A 15,843-nucleotide genomic window follows, 5' to 3' on the forward strand; every position below is an offset into this window, starting at 1 on the left:
AATCTAATAATTGTATATCTGCTAGGGTTAATCTTACTAGTGTTACTAATTTTCAATGCTATTGTATCTACAAACTTAGTTTTTAAACTCTCATTCCTTCATACATTTTTATATATTTATCTTATAATGAACAATCGAAATTTATAATCATGATTTTTAAAGTATTACATAAATATTTCTTCTAGTTTGAACTATCTCAAGATTAAGACAAAACAATCTTACTACTTTATGTAATATCAAATTATCAATACACCTCTCCTCTCTAGTTTAATAAATTAAACATATTAAACCTTCCCAGAACCTATGAGAAGGTACCCTGTAAAGGAGAACCATATCGGTTCAGTGGCTAACGAGATCTTCTTTGCAAACATACTGATACTTTTATATAAAGTTTAATCAAATTTTTTACATCAGCAAAAAGTCAAGAGATTTCACGAACTATAAAATTACAAATACCGGAAATTAGTTTTGTCGACTGACTGGAAACTTTTTCTTTACCTTAATTTCCATGAACTGTGAGTAGTCAAGATTAGAGAGATCTGGGCTGGTTTCAAGGTGCGCCTTCACAAGTGCCGCCACCAAATTCGCCGAACCGCTGGCTGCGGCGGCCGACATTGACGCCGACGGCGGCATGTCTTGGGGACTCTTTGGTTTGGATGGCAGCCGGCCGCGACGGCCCTTTAAACTGTCCGTTCGCACGACTTCTTTAACCATGCCGACATTGAGACACTTTTGAAAACGGCAAAACTGACACCGGTTCCGCCGGCGTTTGTCCACTGGGCAGTTTTTGTCGGCGAGACACACATATTTTGCGTTCTTCTGGACTGTTCGTTTAAAGAAGCCTTTGCACCCCTCACAAGTTCTAAAAAAAAAAAAATTACATTAATCAATAGCTAATACTTAACATAACAGAAAATCGTTAACGCTCCACCGATATGGGTACCTCTACCTTTCCAAGAAAATCGTACCTTGAAAAAATTACTCTCCCCTACTCATTTTTCTTAATTGCCCCAAAAGCCTCTAGAGGGTGTAACAGCTAATTCTTATATAAAAAAGAAAGAGTCTGTCCCAAACTAGTTTTTTTTGGCTGGATCAATTTTGTAATTTTAGGACATGTTAAGGCGCAAATTAATGAATTCTTCTATTGCTTGATAGCTTACCTGACGCCATAATGTTGACACGCGGCATTGTCACCACAAACTGCGCACAGCAGAGAACAATTTCCAGACTAAATAAGAGAAATATGATTGAAAAAGTGATAAAATCATAATCATTGTTTCAATTATTGTAGAATTATTATGGGTCTAATTATTCGGTAATTTTCCTCAAAGTTAATGGTCGAGCTCAATCCCCCCTTTAGATAAAGGGATGTAGGGAATTGGTGGTTTTTCATTTCTTTGTTCATTACTTAAGGTCAGGTGCGGTTAGGTAGGGCACAACGGGTAGAGTCCCCGCAGTTTTATGCCCCACGCATGGGTGAAACAAAAAACTTCCCTCCTTCTTTAAAAAAAATTAAAATTTTCGTTACCTTATCATTTCTGTTATTCTTGTTGATATGATGTCCCGTACTCCAAGCGGATAAATGAACTTTACCATCCCTAAATAATGATAAAATATAAATAAAATAATTATATTTTTAAAAATTTTCTTTAAAATTTAAGAATAGTTATTTCTCGCATTTTATTATAAACAGCTTTCCGCGGATATAGAATGTAAAATTATGAGATTAAAACCAGTTATTTTAGTCTCGAGGTGCAGAGGTGAATCTACAAATCAAAATTCAAGAAAAGTACCCAAAGTTTTAATATATGCTAACGAATATGATAACGTGATTTTAAAACCCCAATTCTGGGACGTATATACAATTATTAAAGAGTAGCTACGATACTAAATATACTAAAGCCAATTCTTTGTTAAATGCACTTTTATTGAGGAACAAAACTGGGAACCAGTACATAGACGTCCAAGGGGGGGGGGTAATGGGGCGATTACCCCCCCCCCCAAACGATTTTGGGGGTGCCCCCAAAATTTTTTTCATTTTACCCCCCCCCCCCCCCCCCATTTAAAATTTACCAATACCTTGGGGGTGCCATAGGCACCCCCAACCATTTAGGAGGGGGTATTTACCCCCCCAAACAATTTTGGGGGGGTAAATACCCCCCCCAAAATGAAAAATCCTTGATAAAAAAATTTTTTGCGCATTTTTAATACTAAATATTTCATAAAATTTAAATTACCCTCCCAAAAAATTTTACCCCGGGGGTAAATTTTGGGGGGGGGTAAACTAAATTTACCCCACCCAACAGACTTTAGGGGGGGTAATTACCCCCCCCCCCCCAAACAAATTTTACCCCCGGGGTAAAAATTTTGGGGGGGGTAAAAAAAAATTTCGGCGCGCTTCGCGCGCCATTTTACCCCCCCCAAATACGAATTACCCCCCCCCCCCCAAAAAAAAGCTTGGACGTCTATGAACCAGTATTTTGTTTTCAATAAATTTTAATTTATATTTTAGGTTGAAAATAAATAAATAAATATGAAACAAAGAAGAAAATTTTAAAATGAGAGGTTGCATTTTTTCGGATAATAGCTTGAATCCACCATAAGAAAAATATTTAAGGACAACCTAAACTGTTAAGTGGTTACAAAGAACATTAGCTCCAAGAGTTGTTCATCTTTTGTTGTAAGTTTATATGAAATCATGAGCATTCCTAGCACGCTCTTATACACATAAACATTAACTAACAATTCTATTTTGATTAGAATTAAAACAAAATGCGCGTATACGATTGTTTGGGCAGTATCCTACATTTTGGCTTTGGAGACATTGTAACCCCACCCAATGTAAACTTTAAAAAAATTTAGCATGGATCTAAAGGGATAAGACAATGGCCGATAAATTGATGTATTTTACATCCCCATTGATGATACACAAATTTACGTTAGGATAACTAGATGAACCAACCAATCAAAATTCAATAAAAGTGATCAAAGTTGTTAAGCCAACGAATAAGAAAACATTATCATAAAACTTTGTTGACTATTGTAAAAAGAGCCCAAAGTCCCCTCTTTCCCTGAAAATTATTAAGGTTTTGTAGGGGGGGGGGGGGGGTAGTGATCGACTTCGGAAATAAGAAAATGTTCCTACATTGTCTATTCAAGTGCTGTTAAAATTGTATATCCTATTTAATTCTACTTAAAATATCAATTAAATCTTCATACCTTTTAAAACCAGTATAATTAATGATTTTTTATCGGAATGGTTTAGTTTTTTAAAATTTAATTGAAAAATATTTAAAAGTAAGGTATAAATACACAATATAGATTGACCTATATAAATTTCAATTTGAATTCTAACTCATGTAATATTCTAAAATTTAATTTTTAACAAAAGTTTTAGAAGATTTTTAAACAGTTTAATTCCTTGTTTATTTGTTCAATAGTATCTCCAGAACTTTTTTGGATATGATCTTTATTTTTCACTTGACTGTTTAGAAGATGGTCCCCATAACATTTGATGTTGATTGTGAAAGGTAGAAGATACCAGGGATGGGTAGAAGATACCAGGGATGGAGGGGACATCAGGTTGTTTATTACACTAGTCTCCAAAGTTTTATAATAACGATTTCTATTGCGTTGGCTTAACAACTGTTGGGACTTTCATTGAATTTTTCTTGGTTGGTTCAGAAAGTTGAGTGTCAACACATTTCAACCACCGATTGTAATCTGCATAAGGGGTAATTTTGTGTATCATCATTGTGGATGTAGATCAATTTATGGGCCGTTGTCTTATCCCTATAGATCATTGAGAAGAAACAATTCAAAAGTGTTTTATGAAATTCACAAAAAGATATCATAATATTACAAATAAATCTAAAAAATGTCATTTAACATTATCATGTATTGAAGCAGTTTTTCAACAAATTTATTTACAATTTTGTTTTAACTTTTATAATTATATTTTCTGGATATTGTGTAGTTGTACCCGGTATATTAAGTGTATATATGCATATGAGGTAAATGAGAGCTAAAAAATCCAACAATGCATATTAATATGTGTATTAGCACGTCTAACGAGCTAAACATATTAAAAGATGTGGTATATGTTTCTTATATTCCAGGGATCTTAGGGGATAAGACAAAATATTTTTGTTAAAGTTATTTAAAAAAAAAAAATTGTTTGTACAACCAGAAAGTTTTAAGACAACAAAAAGAGAAAAAATGTTTGGTACAAGTATAATTTACGTGCCAATGTCCCCTCCCTCCTTGTTCAATTCATACAATCTAAGACAAGACAATTTAAAACAGAGGCAGGGGCTCCATGCATGCTATAAGAAAAACTATTACGCCTCCAACTTTTAATACATAAAAAAATTCATTCTTTCTAATTCAAAATATAAATATACAAGATTGGACAAAATTATACGTAAATTTGTTGCAAAACAGAATACTGTTTAAGGACATACTGACATTTTTAGGACTTGATTATAGATATGCTTTGCTTATAATATTGTACCTTATTGTTAAAGGAATCAGTACTCCAAAAATCAGATCAATCGGATGAATATATCACAAAAAAAACTGTTGTTAAAAATCAACTTGTTTAAAATGGACGTACGGACATTCTGGTAACGATTATAGAGTTGCTACGCTTTCTAAATCGTACCTAACTACTACAGGAATCACCGTTCAAAATTTTAAATGATAGGACAATTCTAACATGCCTAAATTAACGAAAAAACGGACGTACGGACCGACCCTAATTATAGAAAAGCTTTGCTTATAAAAAATGATAAGGAAAAATAGTCTAATTTAGAATATCGAATATTTGGGATTTACTTATACATTGAATAAATTAAAAAGTCCTCCAGGGGCTAGACCCGAAGCCACAAGATCCCTTTAAGATCCCTTGAGACTTTCAGATGGGGGGAAACTCAGGAAAGGATTATAAGATGCATGACGTTATGCACTGTAAAAATTTGTAAATATAATAAAAATGAATAAAAAATGAAAATTCATTTTTAAATGGATATTCTTTTCCAGTATGGCTTCGAAACCGATTAATATCCGCTGGATTAGAACCGTTTACCGTTTTTCAGCCATACAGAAAAATCATATATAGCATCGTATTATAGACTTTTTTCATTTAATATCCGCAGAAATCTGATGCGATATATTATAAATTTTTGGTATTATTCAATAGGAATCATACTAAAGATATATTTTTTTACAGTGTACTGTTATAATCTAGCTGGCTGGAAGCCAAATATATCAAACGCCAACTATATACTATATAGGGGCATTTTTAGAAGCAAAGCAATTCTGTAGGTGTTATATAATGGTCTGTTCATAAGACATTCTACATTCTACTTGCATATTTTGTCGTTTGACTAATTACAGCGAAGATAAAAACAAAAATAACAACAACCATATAAACAAAACTCAATAAATCAGAGAAAAGAACATATTATTTTCTAAAGTAATAATTCTTTTTATAATGAAGAAACTGTAATATTTTTGAAATCGGAACAAAGGCTATTTTATATTTTTGTCTTGAAACTTTGTTTGGGTAAAGCTGAAAAAAAATAACTTATTTAAAATTGACTTTCTGGTAATAATTGTATAGTTGCTACACTTCCTAAATTGAACCTTACTGTTCAGGACTCATCATAAAACGTTTTGATCGATAGGACTATTCTAGTACATGACATTAATAACTATTTTACGGGCGGTCCGAATAATCCAAAATGTAAAAAATCTTTGCTTTTAAAGAGTATATGTTATAGATGTAATTTTCAGATATTTTATAAATTTATGTCTAGAGAAGTAGTATAAATTACATAATTGCTTAACATTAAAGCATCTATTAATCAATGAATAGTAATTATGAATTTCTGAAATAATTTAGGTACTTTAAAGAATTTTTATAAATTCCTATAGTAACTGAGTGCTTACACAAAAGGAAACGATGTTATTTTATGTGGATAAAAAAAGTATAATAAACCAATTAATTAATATCATTAGCGCTACAGCTCATTTACATTAAAATTTTAATTACTCTTTCAAATAGCTTGAAACCTGACCTGGACCAATTTAAACTCCTATTAAAATTGTAGAACGATCTACCCAGCCGTTTTCAAGATATGCATAGACATACATATAATATATTTATATCATAAATACATAAATTGTGAATAAAGTGTTTAATGTTAAAAAATTTGAGAGAATATTTTTTCAGTATAGCTTCGAAACCAATTAATATGGATAAGAACCGCTTTTTAGCAATGCTGAAAAATCCTGTATTGCATTGAATAACCTAGACGATTTTTAGTGAATATTAAAATGAAGAAAATCGGTCACTTGAGGCTAAAACAATGGTTTAAATCTTTTGATTAATAAGTTTAATATCCAAGGAAAGCTGTCTATAATACGATGCGATACATAATTATTATAGCGATTAAAAAAATCTTCCCTTTCAGATATAAAAAGTGAAGTGAATATAAGAGATATGAAAGTCCTATTTGTTTCTTATATTAAAAGGAAAGCCCTATGTAAGCCTCACTTACAAGGGAATGAAGGCCAGCTAAAATAATAATAATAAATGAAGGGCTCGGCATCCGTGCGTAAGCCACGTGTAAGCCTCATTGAAATCGTCATTTTATAACTTCAAAATTCAGCTGGATGTCTAAACCTATTCCTAATCATACAATCCATCTTTGAAGAATTTCTTTTTTTTTCACGCAAGCGGGTTTTAATTTGAGAATTATGCGCAGCTGAGGCGCGGCTGCCGAGCCCTGAATAAAATAAGGCATTTCCCCATTTACTTGATTTTGTATTAAATATATTTTATCCCTATTTCTTGGCGCTTTCCTTGCCTTGCTGAGCACAGGTCACCCCAAAAAATTATTTTCAAAATTAATTGAAATAAAGGGGGTGGGCCCGGGGGGTGTATCGTTTGTTTCTTTATTTCTTTAGGTAATGTTGTATTGGGTACGGACAAAAAGACTAAAAGGATCTAAATGTTTTAAATGGTTTTTGGGTTCAATTAAAATCTAATGGAAATTGTAAGGAAAAATTTAAGACGTTAGTATAGGAAAGGCTTTAATATTTTAGGTTAAGTTGTTATACTTTTCCTTGTTCTATTTTTGTTCGTGAGTAAAATACAAATATCGCATAGATTTATAAGAACTATCCACAATATATATGAAATAAAATTAAGAAAAATATACTAAAAAAACTTACATTGAATGTGAAGATGAGTGCAGCCGTTTGCCGCCGCCAGCAGCTTTTGCAGCTGCTTCGGCAGCCTCCAATTCCAAGAGCTGTTGCGACGGCATCAAGCCGCTGACAGCTGACACGTGTTGGCCGCCCATTCCATGCGGCGGTGGCGGTCCAAAATCTGCAAACTGTTGAAAGTGTGCCGACAAAGCGTGGTGGGGGTGGGCGTGAGAATGGTGGGGGTGCTGGGACGCGTGCTGGGAAACTACAGCCGCGGCCGCTGTTGAGAAGTAGACGCTGGCGGCTGAATGGTGCGGACCGCCAACGGACACAGAGCTGTGGTGAGGATGGTGGGGAGAGCTCAAGCTTGATACCCCGTGGTACAATAATTCTGGTTCTTTCTTCAATAGAAATGTATTTTCTTCAGACGAATGTTCCAAAGATTTCTGAAAATATGATATTATTATATTTAACGCCTAAAGGCTACTGGGGCACGTAAAATGTTTATTTTTTTAAATCGGATTTAAGATCAGCTGTTTACCAAAAGATATTCTTTCGCCGCTAGTTGTTTTTTTATGTTTTTATTTCCAATTTCTCAAGGGAGGATGGTGGTATCCTTCCCAAACTAGTTATAAACCAACGCCGTAAAGGAGAACCATATCGGTATAGCAGTTAGTTAGTTTCTTAACGGTACACACAAGCAGACAAAGATCCTGTTACTATTTTATAAGGATTGTATTATTTTATTACTAAACTCTAAAAAATGGCGGTTCAAAAACAAATAAAATTTATACCTGATATGATAAATATGAGGGTGGAGGTTCAGAGTGAAGGCTTTCAAGCTTCATTCCTCCCCCTCCGCTGCCTCCCCCACCTCCCCCTGGAGAGTGGTGAAGGGGATGGTGTGGATGACCGCTCCCTGGATGCTGACCCACCAAATTCTCTGGGTACTCAGTTTTCAAACTAAACAAATGGAACCAATTAAATGTATAAAATTTACTTACAAATTATCTCAATAAGTGTAGATAAATTGGGCTATCCTATTATAAAAAGTATCAAGGTTTTTTGTCTGATGCTAAATATCTCAGAAAATGCTGGTAGGAATTTGTTGTATAATAATGGGAAGCTTTAGACGTGTTTTTGGGTGGATTTAAGCTATTTCATGACATCTTTCGTCTTCGACTAGAGGCTAGAGGAAGTTTTAAGCTATTTTCCTGTAACACAGTCCTTCAAATTTTTAATTTAGATTTTGACCTTATAATTAATAAAGGTAAGCAATATTTGAAATTGAAACTAATTAATCAAAACTTCAAATAATTAAAAATTTACCGTTTCATGTATATTAATTTAATTAAAACCCATCAGACAAACAGAAATTCTTAAATATCTTCTATAATACAAAGTAGCTTGATGTCTGCCCGTCCTTCCATCTGTCTGTCTGTCCGTCTCTTAAGATCTCGGTAACCACTGAACCGATCGGATTCTACTCTTCAGGGGATATAACTACTGGTCCTGTGGTGGTTTTAGGCTATTTTCGTGGGGGGAGGGACACCCCCAATCCCCCCTTCAAAAAAAATCCTCCCCAATTTTTAAAAATTATTTGAAATTAGTGGTGGTAGCTCCAGTAGTACTTGATTTTTTTAAAGTTAACTCTTTGGGCAAAGCCCTTGGAGGCTAGGGGCGATGCAGCTAGTATAACACAAAGTAATTCAAATTAAGTTAAGTTTTTTTGTCTCAAACTAAAGATCACAAAAATTAATGGTCTGATTGTACTCTTTAGGGAAGCTTTATAATATAATGGGGGATTTTAGGCTATTTTGCTGATATCATCACCCGCCCTCCTGTAGTGGCTAGGGGGCGAAGCAACTAGTTAAAGATAAAGAAACAATAATGGTTGAAATATACAGAGTGGTTTCCCCCAGGATGGCTGGGGACATTGGACTGAAAATTATAATGTATCCAAAGTTTAGAACTTTTCGTGTTGGTATAAAATCTTTTAAGGGACAATACCGAATCTTGATTAGGTTGTACAAGGTATTATTGTCCAAACATTTCCACCAATATTTATTATACATTAAGGAGAACATTTTGTAAACATTAATGATTAAGTTATCGTCCATTGTTCCATACTTCCCCCCCCCCCCTATTAGTGCAACAATAGATTTATCAACAGTTGGATCTTACACTAGAATATCATGTAATTTAATAAAAATAACAATCAATATACATATAACATCCATGTTAGCAATCTTAATTGACAACAACTTTTCCCCTGGCATAATATCCACGTATATTCTACATCCATTCTTAGATCCCCCCCCCCCCTCTGTTCCCCCTCTGTAATATGATATTCCCTTATTTGTGAAACAATGCGACTTTTGCAACCAATCAGAGGCCAGAATCAATTTTCTAACCAATCAGGAGGACAGAATTAATGACCCAAAGAAACGGACAGTTTTCCTATTTGTCAACACAGCAAAATATTTTTCGAGCTCATGGAATTTTTTTTCCATTATGGCTTCTAAACCGATTTATATCCGGTGGATTGGAACCGGTTCTCAGACATACTAAAAAGCATGTATAGCATCGTATTAAGACAATTTTCCACGAGTATTTAAATAAAAATCATAAAATTTAAAGCAGTTTTGTAGCTCGGGCCTGGACTTACAAAACTGGTTTAATCTTATATTTCTAATGAAAATATTCGTGGAAAGCTGTCTATAAGACATATGCTATAAATGATTTTTACTCTTTCGATAATTTTTTAATATATTAGAAAAAAAAAACTTTGCCGACAATTTTTCAGCAAGTCAAAAATACATATAAGCACTACCGTAACTACATGCTTTTATAAAAAAAATCTCCTATTAATTATTGTTTTCGAAATGCAGAAAAGTTTCGAGCTAAATATTTTCATGTAGATGAAATAGAATATGATTTCCATATTTGTATACCGAAAAGCACGAAAACAACATTTATTTGCATATTTTAAAAATGTATACTTCTGTTTTAGCTTTATAGGAAAGCTACTTTTCAGTCTAAATATGTCATATAAAAATAGTTTTCTATGGTTAGAATTATCTAAAAGCTTTTCTGTTGTTGTTATTTTCTTATTTTTCGAATAAAAAAATTAACTTGTTAAAATTCTTATTTAAAATTCATTTAAAAGTCACTATATTGATTTCTATATTTCTTTATTTTTTTGTAACACAAAAATATTTGTGAATTTAAAAAAAAAAATAGAATTTCATATGCTTTGGTAAAGCAGAGTTTTTAAAGGGACACTGTAATATTTACATTTCTATGTGCAAAAAGTTATCTATTCTAGAACCATTGTTTTGTAATTTGTTTTCCCGTATCGCTTTGCAACCGATTAATATCCAGTGGATTAGAACCGGTTCTCATCTATACTAAAATATTATGCATAGCATCAATTATAGATAATCTTCCACGAATATTAAAATAAAGATAATAAAATTAATACTATTTTTGTTAGTATATATGATGCGATGAATAATCATTCAGATATTATTTTGTACTTGTAAATAAGCTAAAATTACAGAGTACCCTTTTAATTGAAGCATAAGAATAGCTTGGTTGAGGGATCATCTTAATTGACAGAAAAATATCTAGAACATGACACATGATGTGCCTATACAGTGTGTTTCTGTGTGTGTTTGAAATCAGGGAGGGAGGGGACATTAGGCTGTTTAATGCACTTATCCCCTAAAGTTTTATAACGGTTTCCTTTTTGTTAGTTTAGGGATTTTTAGTGAATTTTCATTAGTTGGTTCAATAAGTTGAGTGTCCAAACATTTCAGCCACTAATTGTAATCTACAAAAGGGATAATTATGTGTATTATCATAGGGGATGTACATTGATTTATCGACCATTGCCTTATCCCTTTAGTTCCCTGGTTTTGAATAGACAGAAGAGAAATATATGCATTCTTATACTTGTTTTTAAAAAATTTAAACCATTCCGAGAAAAAGGATAATTTCTAAATACTATTTAGAGGTCATTGAATATTTTGTTAAAAAAACTTATTTGAGGAGCAAAATAAATAAATTAGAATAAAAAGTTTTCCTTGCGGCCTCTAGGGGCGAAATCACTAGTATACCACAAACCAACAATCCTAAATCCCAGGAATAGGACAATGGATGAAATATTGACAGCTTTTTGCGGATATTTAAATCACAAATTATAAGATTAAAACCAGTTTTGCCATCCCCCAGCAGCAGAACATCAGAAGACTCTAGCTAACAAACCTGGTATTAATTTCATGGTTTTAATTTTCACATTTGTTGAAAATTGTCTGTAACACGATGCTATACATGATATTTCAGTATAGCTGAGAACCGGTTCTAATCCAGCGGATATTAATCGGTTATGATGCCAAACTGGAAATAACGTTACCTAATATTTATTGGAGGATAGTGAACGTCGCCAGGATACTTGGACCTCTGTCTGTAATCTAAATACAAAAACAATTTAACTTTAACTTATAGTTGTTGACATCGTTTTTAAATTTTTAAAAATTTCGCATATTTCAGAAAAATACTAAAGGTTAACTAAAAATTATCGATAATAATTTGAATAAGTATTTGATACTAAAAAGTTTTTTTAAAAGTTTTGAATTTTTCCAAAGTGACCTTTTATAATTTGTAATGTTCATAATATTTTTTTATGTTTGATAATAAACCAAGATCTAACAGTTTTAGGTAATTTTTATTAAAAAGTACAGTAAAGGGTGTCACTAACCACTGAACGATATGGTTCTCATTTAAAGAGGCTTCTAATTGGTAAAGAAATAGTTATTTCTCGTATCGTATTATAAACGGCTTTCCGCGGATATAGAATGTACAATTATAAGATTAAAACTAGTTTTTTAGCCCCGTGGTGCCGAAGGCACCGGCTAAAAAAACTAGTTTTAATCTTATGATTGTACATTTCTATATTCGTAGAAAACTGGATATAATACGATGCCAGACATAGTTTTTTCGTATTCATGAGAACCGGTTCCTATCCACCAGATTTAAATGAATACGAGAAAGGTTTTTAACAATCTTGTAGAAAGGTAAAAACACCCTTCCAAGAGAAATCTCCTCTAGAAAAAAATTAACCCCCCAAATTTTTTTTTACTTTTTCGTTTTCAAACTAAAAGTAAAAGTGCGGACTTACTTCCCCCTCCCCCTTTACGTTTCTAGTGTATAATGAAAGTATAGAGTGCCTGTCTATCCCTATGTCCGATAATATCTCGTAAACGACTGGATCAATGGTTCTATAAAGTTTAAGTCAATTATTAGGAGAAGGGAGGATATCACCTTCTTATACTCTTTTAATGTGAGGTGGAATTTCATAAAAGGTAGGTAGGTAGGTAGGTATACCTATCTACAAAGATTTGTAAGTCTTTGACAGAAAAAAAGCACACCCATATTGTATAGTAATGTTATTGCTGTTTTAATGTATTTCGCCGTGTTAGACCTGGAAATTTTACCTGGATCTGGGCTAAAATGTCTGGTAGGCTCCAGGTGGGGCATCTGCACCGTGGCAGACGGATTGTATGTGTCCAGAAAGCTGGGCAGCAGGTCGGGTACAATGATACCCGTTGAAGGGCTGCAGTGACCACCCTCATGACCACCCCCTGAGGAGGAGGGGTTGGTGTGATGCACGCCCCCACTGTGGCCTGGACTCAGGGGGGTGTAGTGCAACGGTCGAGTGATGAATTTTGCCTGAATAAAGAATTTGAGATGTTTTCTTAAAACAAAGGAAAAAGAAGCTTGACTATACCCACCAGAAAAACGGGCTAAATGGCTGTCAAATATACCAATTGAGGGTCAGGAACTAAATTTCTTAATATCTTTACTGTTTATTCTTGAGATTTATCTCTTTTTGAAGATAATTGACTAAATTCGTTAAAAATCAAATAATAAAGGCTGTATTTTTGATTGTTTTAAACTCAACTTGGTATCTGCAACGTTTTTGTCTCATATTTATTATGACTATAACTAATCCGAAACTTTTTGTAATTCTTTCTAAGGACTACTCTTGTAAAAACTCACCTAACCTAACTATTTTTACCTGAAATTCATGGGTGTCATTAGCTCCGGTACTGCTGTAGGGCGAGTGCTCCGAAGGGGAGTAATGTAGCCCTCCCCCTCCGGGAGATCCGGGAGCCCCGGGAGAGTGTGAGGGGTTGTATCCTCCTCCCATACAGACGCCGCCCGATTCTCCTAGAATTTTTTTATTTTTTATGTAAAAATATGTATTTTTTTACAACTTTTCAATGGCTAAAAAATGCTGAATAACATATTATTTCTTTGCCGAAAAATTATTTTGATTAACATTTGGAAAACATGATTTTTGTATAATATTCTTTATAATGAAGGATTTTTTAAAAACAAAAAAGATGTTCAATATTATTAATAACAAACTTTTTTTTTTGTAATAAATTGCTTTTAATTTCCAATTATCTAAAATTCCAACTCACCTAAATTATGAGCATTATTTTCATTATTGTTTTGGTTATGATCCTCGTTAGCAGTATAATCCCCCAGGGTCAGATCATAGGACGAGGTCAACACGTCTCCAAAGCTACCAGAGCTGGAGCCAAACTAAAACAAATATTATTTTCTCAAATATATTTATCCTCAAACTGATAAAGTTTTTCGCCAATTAGGAAGGGATATTAAAGAGAAAAAAACTATTGACAATTATATAAACATATTTTTAAAAACCCGAGGTGGGATGGTTTCTTCTTTAATGTGACGAACCCCAAACTGTCCCAGTTTTGAGCAAGACGATTCCTGTGACGTCATATAAAAAGGGAAGGGGGGAAGAAAATCTCTTCTCTTTTCTCCCATCTCTTTTGAAGAGATTTTCTTCCCCTCTTACCTTTTTCTTTCCCGAAACGTATATGACGTAACTGGAATCGTCTTGCTCAAAACTGGGACAGTTTGGGGTTCGTCCTTTAATGTTTAATCTATTTCTATCATGTTTTACAATTTTCATATTAGAGGCTGTTTCTCTACGTCTAGGACTATTTATTTTACAGCATAGCGGTTACCGAGATCTTAACAGACAAAAAAAACAAATATCCTTATACTAAAGTAACAGGATGTCTGTTTGTGTGTCTGTGTGTGTGTTTGTACCGAAGGATCTCGCTAACCGCTGAACCGATCGGGTTCCCCTTATCAGGGTAGTTTTTCAAAGGTCCTGGGAAGGTTTAAAACTATTTTAGGGGAGGGTACCACCACCCTCCCAAGAGAAATCACAATAAATCGAATTTTTTCCCCTCGAATAGAGACTCCTACGTAACATTGCAAAATAGCGTGGCAATTTAATAGAGACTCCATCGAAACATTGCAAGGTATGTTATTATTTTTTTAAAACACCAAATATTTAAAGTGCCACTAGAGGCCTCTAGGGGCTCAGCCGCTAGTTTTAAATAATAGGATAGGATTCACTTACATCCTTTAGTTTTGATTATTTCAGTTCATGCTTAAATTAAAGTTTGATAATATAACAAGGACAAAACATTCAAAAGTGCAAAGTTTATAATACTTAAAGCGTTGTTTTGTGCTTTGAGTGAGTAACGTCACAATGTGTTTGTTAACATAATGCTTTATTTAGACTAAACTATAATATTCCCTTTAATTGCGCGACTTTTGTCTCTATAACTTTCCATACAGCAGAGATTACTTTCTATTAAATCATGGCACGCATCTGACATAGCATATACATAGTAATGCTTGTGTAGGGAGGGATGGGACATTGTAACACTAGGGATACTGGTCTCCAAAGATTTCTCCTGTTGATTAGCATAAAAAATTAATTACTTTTTATTAAATCTTGATTATTTGGTTCAAATTAGCGGTGACTAAACTTTTCAGCCATTAATTTTAATCTGCAAGTAAAGCAGGAGTAATTTTGTTTATCATTATTCGGATGTACATCAATCCCGAAAACTAGTAATCTGTACAGATAAGTGTGAAATTAGTATAAAAAATAAGAAATAATTAATCATAATTTAAATAATTAAATAATTCAATTATTATTAATCCTTAAGCAAATTTAAAGCACGCTTTTGTTAAAACAAATATTGTTTTTTCTCAGGGATTAAGGAATTACAAAATTAGGATAAATAATCCACCATCATTAAAAGTTTTAAATTGTCCCTTTGTAGCCTACAAATGGGAGAAAAAGGGAATGTTGATTACTTTAAGCGCCATTGTCCTTTCCCTCTCTGAATTTCTGTTGATTTTTATGTATCATCACAAAATAAAAAGATAAGATTTATTCAGACATGATTTTATTAAAATAAAATTTGTTATATTACACAGTGCCTTCGAAGGTGCTTTGACTTTAGTGTTAGAACCTAAATTTGGATATAGTGCATTTCATTACCCTAGGTTAGGTAACTTCATTTCACTTTTCAATAAAATCTAAAATGCAGCGGTTTTTGAGAAAATTAGATTTAAAAATTTCAAGTTCAATTTTCACCCACTAGGAGTTACTGCATAATCATGACATGAAAAGCAAAGATTAGTTACTTAAAATTTTGAACAACTTTGCTTTTTATAAAGTCAGTCATAAAACCTCTCTATATATGATTTATTTAAGGCTGA

At 33.2% G+C, this 15,843-nt stretch overlaps 2 protein-coding genes across 2 annotated transcripts in view; both read right to left on the minus strand.

Moving 5' to 3' along the window:
- Mondo (MLX interacting protein mondo) overlaps positions 1-15,843 on the minus strand; it is a 372,455-nt gene that overhangs the window by 119,896 nt on the left and 236,716 nt on the right. The gene's annotated exons all lie outside the window — the stretch shown is intronic.
- LOC145322062 (nuclear receptor subfamily 4 group A member 1-like) overlaps positions 1-15,843 on the minus strand; it is a 42,305-nt gene that overhangs the window by 9,973 nt on the left and 16,489 nt on the right. Inside the window, exons 3-11 of the mRNA XM_080163833.1 lie at positions 13,707-13,830; positions 13,298-13,449; positions 12,714-12,948; positions 11,633-11,690; positions 8,010-8,178; positions 7,240-7,661; positions 1,529-1,598; positions 1,161-1,228; positions 499-862 (exon numbers count right to left, since the gene is read on the minus strand). Coding sequence (XP_080019959.1) covers positions 499-862; positions 1,161-1,228; positions 1,529-1,598; positions 7,240-7,661; positions 8,010-8,178; positions 11,633-11,690; positions 12,714-12,948; positions 13,298-13,449; positions 13,707-13,830 — 1,662 coding nt within the window. The remainder of the gene's footprint in view (positions 1-498; positions 863-1,160; positions 1,229-1,528; positions 1,599-7,239; positions 7,662-8,009; positions 8,179-11,632; positions 11,691-12,713; positions 12,949-13,297; positions 13,450-13,706; positions 13,831-15,843) is intronic.

The sequence above is a fragment of the Acartia tonsa genome, chromosome 6 (genome assembly GCF_053477335.1).
Source record: "Acartia tonsa isolate MP-2025a chromosome 6, ASM5347733v1, whole genome shotgun sequence".
NCBI classification, from domain to species: domain Eukaryota; kingdom Metazoa; phylum Arthropoda; class Copepoda; order Calanoida; family Acartiidae; genus Acartia; species Acartia tonsa.